General features: G+C 40.3%; 1 protein-coding gene across 1 annotated transcript in view; it reads left to right on the top strand.

Annotated features, from left to right (window-relative positions):
* Positions 1–16,950, top strand: part of trip4 (thyroid hormone receptor interactor 4) — a 79,144-nt gene extending 62,194 nt beyond the window's left edge. Inside the window, exon 13 of the mRNA XM_063483288.1 lies at positions 16,642–16,950. Coding sequence (XP_063339358.1) covers positions 16,642–16,706 — 65 coding nt within the window. The 3' untranslated portion in view covers positions 16,707–16,950. The remainder of the gene's footprint in view (positions 1–16,641) is intronic.
* Positions 16,951–16,978: the final 28 nt, after the last annotated feature.

The raw sequence follows: 16,978 nt of genomic DNA, 5'->3' as shown, positions 1-16,978 counted from the left end.
TGTCTGTTAATGTTGCAGACGGGCAGGACTTGATAACATTTGCGGCCCCGCTCCAACATTAGCGATGATTATACCGACAGCTAATGTGGCTACTGGGGTAATTGCTAAAAGTTAAATGGCTAATGTTAATGTGAGTGCCAGCCAGGTTAACACTGATGAAAACTCTTCAGTACTTCATTGTTGTTGAAACAGGAGCTTTACTGACCTCTGAAATTCCTCCTCCAGTGCTGCCAGTGTTATGAACATTAACTACTTAATTTATTAGTGAGGCGAGGTGCGTGGCTCTCTGTCTGCAGCAGTGTCATGTGAAGTTGTGTGTCAGCTGGAAGAGGCGAAGACAGCACTGTTTGTATCGATGTTGATGTGAATGAGTATCTAATCCAATCGATTAGTGTTCAAGCTTCACTTTTTCTTTCACACTATTCGAAAAAACTAACTTTAACATTCAACCAGTGAGTCATCAAAATATAAACTGGGGTTGATCTAATCAGTAATTCAACAAATTGTTTCCATTTTTTTGCTAAAACCAAAAATCTTAAAGAAATATCTGAATCCATTCGTCACTGTATCCGTCTGGCCTGCTTTCACTGTTAGATAAGCATTTAGGTGTTTTTTAGCAGCTCTTTTAATATGAAAATTGTCCTTCCTAATTTGCTGAGACTTGACAGCTGTTTAAACAACGCGCAGTGACAGGGCTTTCAGAGTGTTTGGATATAGCTGCCTGTGTTGGTGTTCTGGTGACAACGCATTGCTCTAACAAGAGAATTTGATAGAAGCTAATGTGAAAAGAATAAAACATCTTCTGGATGACTGCCCTCATTTTCACTCTTGTAAATGCTCTCTCAACGGTGGCAAGCCTGATTTCCATTTTGAGCTGGCAATAGGTGCTTTCACCAGCTGTGGGACAAGATTGGTGGTTTCCCTTCTTAACTGTGTTTCTAATTACAAAAGTCATGTTTAAAAATGAACAGCAATGTCCTTCTCGGCTTTAAAGTAAAATTATTCGACACACATCACAGCTCGTTTTGAACCAGTTGAAATGTGATGTTAGTGTCTTCTGAACAGCACAAACGCTAAGAGGAATTTCTGCTCTCGTCAATTAGTGAGTCATAATTTTGAAGTGCTGTCATTTTTCCAAATCACTATTACACTTTGTTTTACTTTCTTAAAGCGACAGACCACTCATTACCTGTCCTTATCTGGTGTAGCGGACATGACTATGAAGCTGCAATACAATAATAATAATATGTCATATTGGGGTATTTGCAGGTAATGACCAGCTGTGTTTTTATCTATTCAGTACTTCATTACACTTTGATACTGTTTTTAAGCAATCGTGATCACAGTCTTCAGGTTAAATATGAAATATATATAATATAGTCTGTATTACAATATGACTTCTTTGATTTTATTAGTACAGAAATGCATTTTTTTGTATTTCTGTAAGCCTTCACATGTCAACAGCAACTGGGCTAAGCTTTCTACATGTAAAGGCTTAATCAAAGGTGGAAACATTCACAACCTATAATTGGAATAATCTGAAAAGGTGTTTGTAACTTTAAGAAACTGATTTGGTTTTTAATTCAGCTATAAGAAAAATGGGTGGTCCAATATGGCTTCTAAATTCTTCGTTAGGTCTAATATGACCTTTATAGATTACAGTGTATAGTGATACAGTGGAAATGGAAATAAACAACAGAGGATAATTATCTTCACATAATACATCTCGTATAGCTCATGGTGCACCGTATTTTTCAGACTATAAGGCACATTTAAAATCCTTCAATTTTCTCAGAAATCGACAGTGCGCCTTATAGTCTGGTGCGCCTCATGTATGAATTCTGGTTGTGCTTACTGACCTCGTACCGACTTTATGTGGTACACGGCGCTCAAAAATTTGTCAAAAAAATGTTTTAGTACGACTTCGGTAAGCTATGAAGCCACACCGCTTGATGGATTGTCGGAGCATTACAGCTACCGTAGTCAGGAGCCTCCAGAGTAATCTGGATCCAAAACTCCATCCGCTTCAGGTCCCAAAGTCAAAGGAACACTGTGACATCACTGAGAGTTAAATTCTTTCATCTTTAATAAAATTATCAGTGTTGCTGCTTTACCAGGTGTAACAATTAAGTTTAACATCCAGGCATCCATGAGAACAGATTTTATTAAATTTAACGGAGTTAGAAGTTAGCAGGAAGTTAGCTTGCTAGTTTCAATCTAAGCATGATATAGCATGTTCTGACTGAGAGATTTCTGAAAAAATTCAAACGTACCGCTCTGCTATCACTTCCAACATAAATGAAGACAGAAAACTAAACAGCAGTGACTTTTGTAGGGTTACTGAAGTTGGACTAGCTGGTATATAATGATGTGCTACGTGATCGCTAGCATAGCTGTTAGCATAACAGACCCATTCATAGACAGCGCGCCTTATAATCCGGTACGCCTTATGGTCCGAAAAATACGGTATTCTTTGTTAGAAATTCAAATATATAATGAGCAGCTTCGTTAAAATTCTAACTGTGGCTCTTTCTTGTAAAGCACAAAGCCAAAATGGTAAAGTTGGTTCAAGTGAGTAAATTTGAAACTCTAATTTGTTTAAGCTGCATCTCAGGGTCTTTAATTTTCTCTGGGATTTTAGTCGAAGATTAAAGAAGACATTAATGCTTAGACACAGTTCTGTGGGGGAATGCTAAATAGATCCATAAAACACAGTGAGCCCCTGTCAGTGATCTTACAATTTATTTATACTTTAAACAAGAAGTGACACAGTCTGCAGAATTCATTTTATTTTCTTCTGCGGCACTCATGTTGTCTCCAGCTGACTTTCCTTTGTTTCCTATTGCGAATGAGAATCAGAACCCTGTGGCCCTGACAATATTATCTACTTGAAAGGAACACATAATAAAACCATATGCTTTATTTTGCACCACATAAAACCTCAGTAAAGCTCACTCCAAAAGGCAAAACGAAGTGATTAAAAAATCTAAATGGAATTGATCAAAATTTTTTCCAAAGCTTTCGTTACCAAATTCAGAGCTGTGTTTGCAGACTCCTCTGTCTGTTGGTGATTAAAGGAAATAAGTTATTGTGAAGTAATTCTCAATAACAAACAGTTCTGCAGCAGGCACAAACTTACACTGCCCACACATGCTAATCTGTGACGGTCTGATGGTGTTTTCTGGAGGAACCTGCTCAATCTTTTGTGGCACATTAGCCAGCCAGCTCTCAGAAAGTGACAAACCTCATTACAGGCTCCCCTGTAATTGTGCTTGAAAAGCCGGCATTATTATTTCTTTTAAACCAGCGGCGTTAAACTAACGACGTGTCAGTTAGACAGGTCGGGCGTCAGCAGTGCTGTGGCAAAGTAGGACATGTAATGCACGCCTTCCAGAAGGAACATCCATCTGCTCATTCACTTTTATCAGCAGGATATGAGGTGTGAGCAACTACCAAACAAAACAGTAAAATTCTGGAGAAAGAAAAACACTCCTCTGAATCTCCTCTTGTTCTTAACAATTTGCCATTTGGTGTGAAAGACAGTTGCAAAGTTTGTAAAAGGAAAAATGAACAAGATGAACTTCATTAATGCGTAAGCTGTTACAACAAATGTTTGGTTGCTCAAAATTCCTTTTCAGTCACTTTTTCTTGTTCTCTTTTGTGACAGTAAAAGATGAAGAAGAGCTTTTATGTCTTTTATCGAAGAAGTGTAAAACATTTTTAGAGGCGTTGTAAATTGTCATACCAGCACACCAGATTCATCACCTCAGCCATTTCTTTATTTTGATTTAAGCTACGTCCACACAGGGAACAGTTTGCTACTCGTGCATCGCTTTGAAGGTGACTGTCAGCTCCCACTGGACTTTCCAGGTTCCAGTTGCCTAGGTAACCCTGTAACGTACCACACTACCTTGTCATATGTCAATCAGTGATATCCTTCGCTGTCATTGGTAGTCACTTCAATTGTTCACCTTGAAGCTGATAACAGATTAGCTTACACGCCCCTAGTGTTCTTTTTATGTTTTTCATGTGTGTTTACCACTTCACTTACTTTTTGTTTACTTTTGTTTATGGTGTGGATGCAGCTAAGTGTAAAAAAATGTGTAGTAGTCTCAGGCAGATATAGAAGTTTTCAACTTTGAGAAGATATATTTTTTTCCACAGCAGTATCACCTGCAGGGCATCAAATTAAACATTATTTTCATCAAATGTGGAAATGCAAAAAATTTGTAAATGTTAATTTCCTGAGCTAACCGAATTTGGCTCCAAGCAGTTCCTGAAACTTTTATCATCTGTCTCCAGAGGTTTGAATAGATGCAGGGAATTTGAAATTCTTTGTCTGACCGGATTTAAGCTCTGCTCTACTGGTTATCCAGTTTATCAGAAGATTAAGCTACATTTTGGACGTTCTTTATCATTTGTCTTTGCTGTGTGAATGTAGACGAACGGGGAAGGAAAAACAATCACTAGAACCACGATTACATAAAGGATGCGTCTAATGAGAAGCTTGGAACAGGTTGGAACATGTTATAAGATTAGATCAAGATAAGATGAACTTTATTTATCCCCAAAATTGGGAAGTTATTGCTTCACATCAGGCTAACTATTAAACATATCATATTACAAAAAAACAGACAGTGACTTGGATGAGGAGGAGCCAGGTTGTATGAATGACACACTAACAGGCGGAATGAGAGAAGATCAATGAGATTTAAAGCACAGGGAACAGTTGATTGGCTCATCAACGGCAAGCAAGAACACAACTGGACCAGAGTGATGATGATAGTTTGATGTAAAGTGAAATTATTAGAAATACATTCACAAAATGTAACTTATTTATGCCATTAGTAAAACTTTAGTAACAATTCCTTTGTGCTATTTGTGCTATTCATATATTATAATCACACATTCCCGAGTATGCCAACGTGCTAAAAAGGTAACTGGCTTTCAGAGCTCCTCAGACTCCTCAGATTGAAGTTACCCTGTGATACATGTGTATCCAGTCAATTTTCCTTTTCCTAACAATTTCCAGGGACAGCTTCTTAAGAGTTTTTGTGTAAATGTCTTATAAAACATTGCTTTGCAAAATTTGTACTTGATCTTGTAAATTAGTAAATCATAAAGTCTTTATTAGGGACTATATCGGTGTTGGCAATCTGCATTTAAAAAAAAAAAAAAAAGAGGCCTCATATTTTCCTTGTTGGAGGAGAAAACAGCTGCTATTGGAAAGGCGATGTTTTTGTGCTTAATTCAATGTGAAGTTTTTAACTATGACATCACCTTAATTTGAAAAGATATTAAAGTGAAATGTGAAATATGCAGCATTGATGATGGTCAGAGTACTCTTTGTCGGACAACCCTGAAAGCTGTGAAAACTGAACCATGGTCTCGTTTTCACACACGGGATCGCCTCCATTGTGTAATCAATATGTAGACTGTGTGGCACAATTGTGTCAATGTTGCTTCAAGCTCACACTGTTAGACTGATTACTCCCAATGGGCCTCTTTCCCTAAAAGTAATGACACTTTTGTATTGTTCAGACTTACATAAACACTAAACGTCTGCAGAGACTCCACCTCTGTCTCAGTTTAGTTTAGCTCATTTTTGCTGAGTTGTAGTTTGTTTGAAGCAAAATTCTGCCATAAGACATTTTCCAAAGGCCAGGAGAGTCGACAGATGTCTTATCTCCCAGTGCAGCCCTTTAACGACGAAGATGTTACTATTCAGCACTCTCAGTTTTTGTCTGCTTATCTTGAAGTTTAAACTGTTAACCTGTGGGGCCAGACGAATAGTGCCGTTCCAACCGTCTACTTTCAGTTTGTCAGAGGATGTCTTCATCACTCAGTTTGTAACGTTGAGAAACTGACAGTCATGCTCGCTTTCCGCAGAAGCTAGCCAGGTTTGTGTTTGAGTAAAAATGGGCAGAGCTCCAAACTGTTTTGGTTTTTTTTCCCTCCAAATTCCTCACATTGCTGCTTTTGCTACTGTTTATGTTTGCAGGTGAACTGTAACACTTTTGTCGGTGCCGGCAGCGATTGAGTTGTTCTGCTTTCAGAAAAGAAGCAGGAGAAGTGAGACTGAAATTGAAAACAATTTCCGAACAAAACCAGGACTGATGTGCAGCGATATTCAGGTTCTCCCCTTCATCTTTTTACTTTAGGTTTCTGTATCAGAGTGACACAGCTGGTAGTACACAGACATCAGTCTTTGTTCTGTCAAATGCAAGAAATTGGAATTTAGACTCACCTTATAATGGCAATCAGTTTTTACCCTGCAGCTTTAAAAATTAATATAAACTTAAGAGCTCCAACATGAGAGAATGCTCAGTATTTATTTGTTTTGCTTGAAATGTTAATGGAGCTGTGTGATTGTGGATGACTAAGACTGGCCACTGGCAAGTTTGAAAATTAACTGGCAGCACTTTAAGTCTCCCTGTTTGGGGCCATGTAGGTGCTTAATAAGCAGCTTTTTAGTGCTTATCAATGTGCAGCGTTTCATATGAAAACATATGTTGTACTATCAGTAAGTGTATTTCATCTCTAATCTTATGAATGAAATGAATGAACATTTATAGTACTGTGCAAAAGTCTTAAGTCACCATTCATTTCTTTATATTTTGCATGGAGGAAGTACAGCATATAAGGAAAAACAAAGTTTGTACATTGATTTTGAAAGTCAGTATTCATTCTCTAACATAGCCTGAACACTCTCCTGATCACTGTGGATCATTGCCACGTTGAAAAATGAAGGGGCTGTTTGATAAGATCCCCAAAGCCACTGCCTGAAATGCAGACCTAAACCATTACAGAGCCTCCACCATGTTTTACAGATAGCCGTATATACTACTTGTTGTATGTCAGACATATTGAAGATGATTTAAATCAAATTTGTATTCATCATCCCTTAAGACCCATTGCCTCTTTTGGCCCAGATCTTGTGTAATTCGGGGTATTTTCTCCCTGTTTCCCTTCTATAAAGCCAACCTGAGACCCTTTGTGATGATTAGATGGATAAGATGAAGGGCCAGATGTACCTCTCAAGTCTGTCAGGTCTTTCCACTTTCTTAAGGACATGACTTTCAGAAACTGTTTACTGTTCTTCTATAGATATTTTTTTTTTAGGCCTCCCGCTTCTGTTTTTTGCACAGTACTGTATGTCTGCTTATAACCAGACTCTATACATGTACGTGGTGCTTATGAATTCCAGACTGGGGTTTTTAAAGACATAAAAAATTGTATTACAGCAAGATCGCTAAATTATTTAAACTCTTAATTTATACTTGTTCTTACAGTTCAAACTACAGCACGGCATCGAAGAAGAAAAGGTAAATGAAGCAGTAACAGAGTCTGAGCTCTGTTTTGTGTGGGATTTTCGAAGCACCGATATGAATGAGCTATCATCATGTCCTCACTGCTCTACATTCTCCCACCAACCAGCAGCACCTTTGCTGTCCCTGCCTTGTCAGACACTGGTTCTCTAGCGAGTTGTGACGAACTGTCATGTGCGTGACTAAACCGGCTCAGCAGCCCGCTGTTGGTTGGAGAAATCACTCAGCCATTACGGCCCCTCAGTTTCTGTGAAAACAGCTTCAGGCAGGAGATTTGGACAGACCAAGAGATGGAGAGAGACTGTTTTCACTGCAGTGGGAAGCATGGTTGATGCGTCTCCCTAACCCCTTGCAAACAGCATGCCAACACAAGTCTGAAACAGCACCTTCTCTATCCACTTGTAAATTCACCAGCTCGGCAGCACAGGAAGGGAATGTAAATTAGGTGTGACTAACAGCAAGATGGGAATCCAGGCAGTTTTTCCCCTCCTCTCTTGCTGTTCTCCCCTGGCTACTGAGGGCTTTGTACACATCCACTTTCCTGCAGTGCTGCAGGCTGTCAGCTTGGTTTCACATGCAGAATGACTTGAGCTGGAGGTGCATAAGCTGAGGCCAGATATGGTAAAGAAGATAAAAGGGCAGATCTGCTGAACTGGAGTAGAATGAAAAAGGCTACAGGATTAGTGATTAATTGGGTGCCCTTTTTCTCCATCTTCAAAAATCACTGGACCAGCGTCATACTTACTGAGATATGGGAAACACCACTGCCTTTTTTGAGTTCCCTAAAACATTTGAGCTTTGTTAACCAGCTCAAATCATTTATATGTGATGCAGGACCCAAAGATGCAGTCAAAGAAAAACAGGCAGGCAATGACGGAATTAAGAACAACCAGACAGAGAACTCTGTTCAGAAAATATAGTTCACTGATCACTTTCTGGTGCATGAGTGCACTTAAAGGCTGCACTATTTTGGCCCAAATCATTGAGCAACAAACCCTTTCAGTGATCAAGCAAAAATCCCCTCTCAGTGCAGGCAGACGCAAATTTGCCCCTCTTAGCGATGCTGGTGACTTTTCCTTTTTCATATCTATGTGTATCAATTTCTCGTAAACCCAGTGGAGTTCTTATCTGGCACTGTTTATCCATTTGCTAAACTACAATAATTTCAAGGAAGGACACAGTTTGACGTCTTCAAGTTAAAAATTGAAAGAAAAATGAGGACCATTTTTGTCATGTTGGTCTAGAGGTTTTTAAATCTTTGATAACATAAAGTAATAAAGGAGAATTTTGGACTTTACCCTGGATTATGCATTGGTGGCTCGCACATGTTCAGATCGCCTTGCGAGGCAGCTGGATTTGATCACAGAGATCACAAGAGAATCCTTCATCCCAAGGCTCTAGCTCTGTGTTTGTGGCTGAAACTCGGTCAGTACAGTCCAGTCAGCTTTCAGTGAGGAACTAGTGGTCAGTCAGTTCATACTACAGCCATGTTTTAGGCGCAACAGCAGATAAAAAGGTTCCTCCAACCATCTACTATTGTAACTTGCATTTGGCTGCAAATGACTTTAAGTGGGAACATCTTACAAAAATGGTATCAATTGGCTAATGATAAACTCCATAGCTTCTCACACTGATGGGTTGCTAGAGTTCAAAGTTACTCAGACTTTGGATTATTTTTGATTTTCCTGGCTTCCCGCGTCGTCTGGTTTATTTCGTTGACGTCTCGTGTCAGGGTAACATTCAAAAAGAGGGCTGGGACTTCTTATCTTGCATAAAGAAATCCAAGTGACTTAACAAATGGGTTACTACTAACGAGTTCAGCAACATTTAAGCTCTTCAAATGGTCCTCTAAGAAGCTAGATTTTTAAAAACTCCAGTTTAAAAACTTGTATTTTTGTTTTATCCTTTGTGCTGAAAACATACAAAACTGTGACTCAGAAACCAAGATTAATATCCGACCATGATTTTTGTGTACCGTTACAGCCCCGCTCTCCAAGCACTATGCCTGTCATAGACTCTGCACTGGTTATGGTAAGATCCCAGTGGGGAGGAGATACCGTTGAAGGTGTTATATTCAATCACAGCGCTGATGGTTTTCCACTTTCCTTTTCAGCGGTGTCATCGTTTGTAGGCATAAAGTAATTTCCTCTTGTCAAACTGTCTTCATAAGGTGTGTCAACATGTGGTTAATGTGTATATGCATAGTTGTTCTAAGGTTTATTATTCAGGTGCACTGGGATCTGTGTGTAATAAAAAGACACAATAAGAATACCAAAATCAGCCTTTTTTTTCTATCTTTGAGTGCGTAGGCAGTTACTCTCACAGAAAGAGAAACAGCAACCAGCCAATTATTCTTGTGATTATTATTGCAAGGGAGCGGATGGGCCTGCATGTTATTGATGTCAGGAAGGATGTCAATGGACCTCCATTTCAATCCAATAAATACTCTTTGCACTGCTGCCCCTGGATTTTCAAGGGGGGTTATGCAAGAGTGCTTTCCATCGACGATGAGCCGCGTTCTCCCATTGCGCGTAATGGGAATAGTATGCATGCAGTCATATTTGTTAATACGTAAGGAAAGTATCCAAGTGCGGTGTGTATCCGTCTCTCTGGCACAGTATGTTTTACAGGGCTGATGATGGAGCTGGCCCTCTGCAGACAATCGGTGCTTATTTTATGGCCTCCTCCCCAGCTGCAGCGTGTGGGCAATAAACCTTTCTCCAGCAATCTCCAAACAGTGCAGCAATCAATGGGAAATTATCTCAGCCAATCGATGGGCCAGCCTTTCTGTTCCTCCCTCTGTCTACCTCTCCTGCTGTCCTCCTGTATGTATCCCCTTTCCCCTGTACACCCCCCCTCCCCCCACACTTCTCCTCCTCATCCCTTCTGTCTCATTTTTGCTGTCTCTCTGTTTTTTCCACCCACTCTCTCTCCCCCAACCCCCCCACCCCCCTTTCACTTGCATTTCCTCTAGCTCTCTCAGCTCTGCTGAGCCTATTTTGAAATGCGACAGCTCAGCAGCTCCATTAACAAAAGTTGCCTTCACACATGGAACATGTCACATTACCGGACCGACTTTCCTGTTGAATATGAGAGTCGAACTTGTTGTGAAGCCCAGCGTCTGTGCTCCTTGTTGCCGTCCTTGGTTTTCAGTGCCCAGTTGCATAAAACGATGTTATTTTTCCATATTTCGCTTCAGGGTGTATTTTAATAGGTTTACAAAATTGCCACTTCTCAAACTCTTAGACTAAGTACCAAGTGGTTTCCAACAGCTAGTCTAAAAGCAAAGTAAATACCGAAGGGTCAAAGAGTTTATTCTTCAGATTAACTCTTGAAGGTACTGATGAAAAAAATAACTTTTTAAAAAAGCTGAACTGAACAAAAGAAACAGCTTTCATTTTCCTGATTTTATAATCACTATATTTATGTAGGACAGCATGGGGGCAAGGTGATTAGCACCGTCGAAGCCCCTGGGTTCAAATCCATAGGTGTAAATGGTTGTGTGTCTGTCTTGGTGCGTTCCCGATTAAGTTGAAAATTCTGAGTTCCCAGTCGGAAATCTTTTGTGGAACTCAACTCGGAAAGTCGAGTGGGAAATCCGAGTAGACCAACATACCCTGAGTTAGCAATCCAAGATGCTGACACTGAATGTAAACTGTAATCTTTGGATCTGTACTGCCACTGCTGTGTATTTTCGACTGACTTGATAAGTCACTGAACACTGTCCGGGCTCGATCCGTGAATGCGTTTTTTTAAGCACAAAATAGAAGTATTATGCTGTGTTGCTAGGGTTACGTGCATGGCCCTACCTTGCCAAGAACCAAAACAAGTCCTGGAAAGCACCAACTCTGGAATAACGTCACCCTTGATTCCCAGCATCTGAGTTCCGACTTATCTAGAACGCATCACCTGGGTTAGCCCCGCGACAGACTGGTAACCTATCCAAGGTGTAGCCTTCCTCTTGCCCTAAGGTAGCTGGGATTAATATAAATATATTTGGATATATTTATATTAACACAAGATCAAATGAACAGCTCTCCTCAGCTGTACAAAGCGTTCAAATTTGTATTTATTTTTTTAAGCTTGATATCTTTCCCTAAGAGTTTTGGTTTTCTCTCACCTTCTCTTATCAGAGGTTCTATCACAGCACTCTACTGTGCTCAGAGAAAAGGCTTTTGAAAACAGATTTAAGTTGTTTGCCACATCCATTTTCACACATAAACTCTGGCCAATATTGGGAGAATCGCAGCATTACATTTCTAAAAGTCGCCCTTTCTCATTTTCAGCGCTGCTTCAGACTCATTCTTACTGAGAATACTCCTTTTAGGTGAGCCAAGGCTACTGTGTACACAGCCTGTGCAAGATGAAGCACAAAATACACCCATTCACCACGAACTGTCTAGTTAGGTGAAGTGTTCTCACATGAGCACAATTTGACATCGCAGACTGTGAGCTTGGTGGTTAAAGCTGTTTACAGGTTTGCAGTACAATTCTGAAATTGTCTTTGGTAAGTGGAACATAGCAGAGCATTTGTCAGCCAAAGGGGACTCAAAAACAAAGTGAAGAATTGACAGTGACCAGGTGCCTGTATTTGTAGTAAATGCTAATCCTTCTCCGTGTCTGCTGGAGGTGAGGTGTGAATAGGAACTGTTTGCCAACACATTCACCATAACACCTTCAGGAGGTGATATGTCAATGCCGCGTTGTCACCTTGTTGCACTGAACCCAGGTGGCTTAAAGATTCATTAATAGATCCTCCCGAAGTTGAGACCTTAAGACGATCTCTGCAGCTTAAGTGTCACGTAAAGAAGCCCACATTTTCTGAATTAAACTGAGTATTGAAGCTTTTTTGAATAACCTGCCGTCTTCGACCTACTATTGGTTTACTCAACTGTTCACAAAATGAATTAAAATGCAGCACGCTGGCTGTCCTTAAAATTGCATAACTAGTCATTTTATAAGGAAATCCAATGTTTCCCACAGATTGACCTCTTTGGGGTGCGGTTGGGTGGTTTGTGTTCATCAGGCTTACAGATATTTGGAGTCAGCCAGCATCGCTCCATCTTTGGTTTTAGATGAATTAACACAGGTTGGAAAACTGTTGTTGTAGGCAAAGAGTTTTAATCAGCTTGAGTAACTCTGTGCCTCGTCTCTTCTGTTAGTGTGCTACGTGCTCTGCTCCATCCCTCCCCCTCTCATACACAGTGACAGCCATAGACTGAAGTCTTTGGACAGCAGAGGAGAGAAATTAGCATGACTATGCAGTACTGTGAAAAAGGTTTGAGTCACCCCTCGTTCTATACTTTTTGCTAGGAAAATGGGAAATAATTGAGGTGCAGTTATTTTTTTGAAATGTGGAAACATGCATGGTAATGCAGCATATAACACAAAAACAGAGCTTGTACAAATTTAACAAGCTCGAAATTCAGTATTTGGTGACAGCCTGAACTCTTTTAAGCTAGCTTTCTTTAAGTAGTGTTCAGGGATATTTCTCCAGGCTTCTTGAAGGACATTCAAAGCTTTTCGTTGGATGTTGGCTGCCTTTTGTTGTGTTCTCTGTCAAGATGATCCCACACTGCTTCAAAAAAGTTGAGGTCCGGGCTCTGGGGAGGCCGATCCAAAAAGACTGATAGTCTTCCGCTGTGTGTTTTTCTAAGTATGATTTTTAATGCTATGGCAGTGTGTTTGGCATCATTGTCATACTGAAAAATGAAGCTTTTGTCAATCATATGCTTTCCAGTTAGTGTTACATGGTGAATCAGAATCTGGTGGTATTTTTCTGCATCCATAATTACATAAATTTTGACAAGATCGCCAACACTACTGGCTGAAATGTAGCCTAAACCATGACAGAGCCTCCATCAAGCGTTATTTACTGTTGTCACTGTTGTACCTCTCTCTGATCTCCTCTGTACGTGTTGACAACAATTTAAAAAAATAAAATAAAATTCTTTTTGCTTAGTTGTCTGCCATGTAAAGACACAACACTGGTCCAAAGAAGCAATGTGAAAGACTTTCAGAAAGCCTGGAGAACTGTATGTGTTTTTCATTATGACTAACATGATTTTATGACCTATCACTTTTAGAGGGTGTCAGGGTGGGGGCTTTGTTTTTACGTCAGGTTGCCATTGTCACCGACACAAAGTAACATGGACAGTCTAGTTAACGAATGCTTCAAGTGCTTGTTTCGATATCATGTTTGTTTCAGTAACAATGTACAAAAATGTCACTGTGTCAAATTGCCAGTGGCAATTTTTCCTCGATTTTGATCCCAGCTGTCACTCACACAGCGCTAAAAGGAGGTTTTTGTGATTTTTTTTTATTTATTTTTTTTTAAAGGCTGAACAAGTCAGAGAAGTTGAAGTGTTAGAGAACACTTCAGGGAAAATAAAGTCTGCTTACGCTGGCACAGCACCGCTCTGACTTCAGCTCTCCGGAGTTCAGCTGCCATCTCGATATTTTATGGTTTAGTCATTGCGCTATTAACATCTAATATTTATTTTCCTCCTAAAATACATGCTACAATATAACCACTCTTAGACCTCGTCTGCTGGATGGCTCAGAAAAGCCTTTTTAACTTAGGCTGCGTTTCTGTGTGGGTGAATGTATCATTACAGTAATCTTGGATAACCTTTTGGCAGCACTCACCTAACAAAATTCCAGGGGTGTTTCCACACCTAAGCAGCACTCGCTCCTGGCAGAACAGACACACACTGACAGCCATTCAGAGAGGTTTGGAAATGGTGAGCAAACAGCACTTCTCCTTAACACCTTGTTTATGCTGCTACTACCCACAGAGTTCAGCCATAACATGACAACATGAAAAGAAAGCATAAGTGACAACCACCGCCCCTGCCTGTCACACTTGTATCATTTTTTCCCCCTGCCTCAGCCATCGGGTGGGGGGGAAGCAGCCAGTTAATGTCGTAGTTTGACAAACAGGAGGCTTGTGTGAGGCTGAGAGACGCCGGGTTATTATTTGCTTCGCAGTAAGAGACGGGGTCAACAAGGGGTATCGAAAACCGACAGCGGTTGTCCTGTGCAGAATAGGGCTGTAATAGAGAAATTCTGAATGTGATGAAAATTCGGAATGCCGTTCTGACAGACAACAAGTTGCACTCGCGATAGATTAGGAGGTCAGCTCCGGTCAGTGGCTGCAAGGGTTTTTGTTTACGCGCCATAGCTACAGGCATTCGTATAAATAGCAACTCGATAAAATCCCTCTTCAACATTCTCAGCTGTTTCATCGGTGTAAACAGTCGCAGCAGAGGTTCCCATGAGTTTGGTGAGCAACGAGTTGTAACCGTGGATCCACAACAAAAGCGGCTGCCGGTGTATGGTTTTACAAATAGAAGAGCATTAATCAGCAAGTTTGTGCAGGTGCTGCTTCAGCTACCAAATCCAAAAGATTACCAAGAAATCCTTCACTGATGCATTCTTGGCAGATTGGAAGACATGCACAGACATAAATTTGTAATATTTATTAGTTACTACTGACTTCTCATATTTCCTGATTTCCATTGACTTCCTGCTATTCTGTTTGCTACTGATATAAATTCAGTCTTTCTGCTGGAGATAAGACTGTTTGTGCAGATGGACTTAAGTCAAGTTGGGTGTTAGAGGTGTCACACAAGGATCAATAGTAGCCTCCTTACTTTTTACTACACACATAAATAACTTTTATTTTTCTGCACACTGCAGTATCCAGTTTTTATGCCGACTGTTAGGGCAGCAAGGCAGTGAGGATACAGGAGCTGTAGAAAAAAATCAACTAAACCAAGCTAGTGCTACAGGATCAGCTCAACTAATTACATAACAACAACATGATAATGAAAATTTCCATAAAATTGTCAGATGATGTGGTTCTCCAGGCTCATCCTGTTATTTTCCTCTAAGCTCCTCTTGGGCTATCTTTGGCCTGACTTAGCTGTTGTAGAGCCTACGATGCAACCTTGCTAATTGGCCGCTCCTAGTTGTGGTCTTTTTCTTTCTGGTTCTTACTGTCTCTCTGAAAATGCAAAAACTGTGGTTAAAAAAAAGCTGTAGTGCACAGAAGGACATGACGCTGCTGAACAGGCGAACCACAGTAGTTTTGCTGGCAGTGTCGACCTGACATGTAGTTACTCAGGATGTGCACGTCAGGTTACTACCCAAAGAAGACTTAATTAATCATCAGATGAAAGGATCTTGTTCCAGATTTGGCCAGGCTTTTTTTTATGTAATTTAGCAAAGTCTAATCAGTCCTTCCTGTCCTTGAGAGATGTGCATATTGAGGTAAACCCTCAGTATTTACATCCTGACGCCTCCTCATGATTGTGCACCAGGGCAATGATACGGGTAGCTTCTTCTCTTCCTGACATGTGATGTGAAGGAGGTTTTCTTAACTGAGGAACCAGTAATATGACCATGCACACCAGTGGTTTTGCGCTCTAATGAGCCTCAACTTTTCACTTTACATTCAAAAGATCCCCACTTTGAGACCAGGAGGAGACACAAACCCAGCCTCAGGGGTAACAAGCTAGTGTGATCAAGACCATATAAATGTTAGGGTTGCATCAGGAAAGACATCCAGTGCTTAAAAAAAAAAAATCTCTGTTATACATCCACATGCCCATCCACTATGGCGACCCCTTGGAAAATAATGGAGCAGAGCTGAAAGTACCTTCTTCTGTTCACCTGATGGTTTGGAAACTCCAGAAGTTTTCTGCTTGTTTTTTTAATTGTTTTTTTGTTTTTTAGCGTTGTGACGATTTCTGTCAAGAGGGCTGATCTTGATCTTTAACCTACATAGGAGTTAACTGTCCAATGAGCCTTTAAAAATTACGAGACTATACAAAATGTCTTTATTTCTAAACAGTTATTACAATGTTTATATTAAACCAATTGAATTAAAGCTTGACTGGTTCATTTTAAATCCACTGTGGTGGTGAAAGAGGATTATACGAAACTCCTTTGCATTTCAGGTAGTGTTAGATCCATACATGTACTCCTTTTTATCAGCTTTGTGTGTTTAGCCATCGTTGCTGTTGAATTATACTGAATCCAAATCAGGGCTGTATATGTATATTAAAAGGCTGTGGGCTAATCTCTCTTTGTCAGTGAATAAAAGGTCTCCCTGGTCTTTTTTCCTCATCATCTCACTGCCTCCATCTCTCTCTCGGCTTGTCTTTGTGCATCTACCCGAGTCCGCCTGTAATCAGCGGGCCTTGAGCTCTCAGAAAGGTCACCCTGTCCCTTTGATGGTGTTTTGATTCATCCCTTCCTCTTTTCTCCACTCCCACCCTTCCCTTTCACCCCCATTTTTTTCTCACAGGGAAACTGGAGAGCCACTACCACCAGGGTGCCAAGAAGGGACTGGTCCCATCAGCTGCAGATTGACGGTAAAGGAGAAGCTGAAGAGGACAAAAAAGCAACTTTTTTCCCCCCACCACTATTTTTGCCAGGAGTTTCCAGAGCTGACATATTATTAGTATCAGTTTGGTCTTTGTTTTGAATTCCTGGTATTTGTATTTAATTAATCAATCCTGGTTAATTGTATAGAATACAAAATTGTATGATTACACCTTTTGTGAATGCATAAATAATTTCCTTTCTTGTTTCAATTAAAGAACGCGTTTGGCAAAATGGAAAAAGACTCTTTTGAAATGTTT

The sequence above is a fragment of the Pelmatolapia mariae genome, linkage group LG1, assembly GCF_036321145.2.
Source record: "Pelmatolapia mariae isolate MD_Pm_ZW linkage group LG1, Pm_UMD_F_2, whole genome shotgun sequence".
In the NCBI taxonomy this organism is placed as follows: Eukaryota; Metazoa; Chordata; class Actinopteri; order Cichliformes; family Cichlidae; genus Pelmatolapia; species Pelmatolapia mariae.
This window is presented reverse-complemented; position numbering and strand designations above follow the sequence as displayed.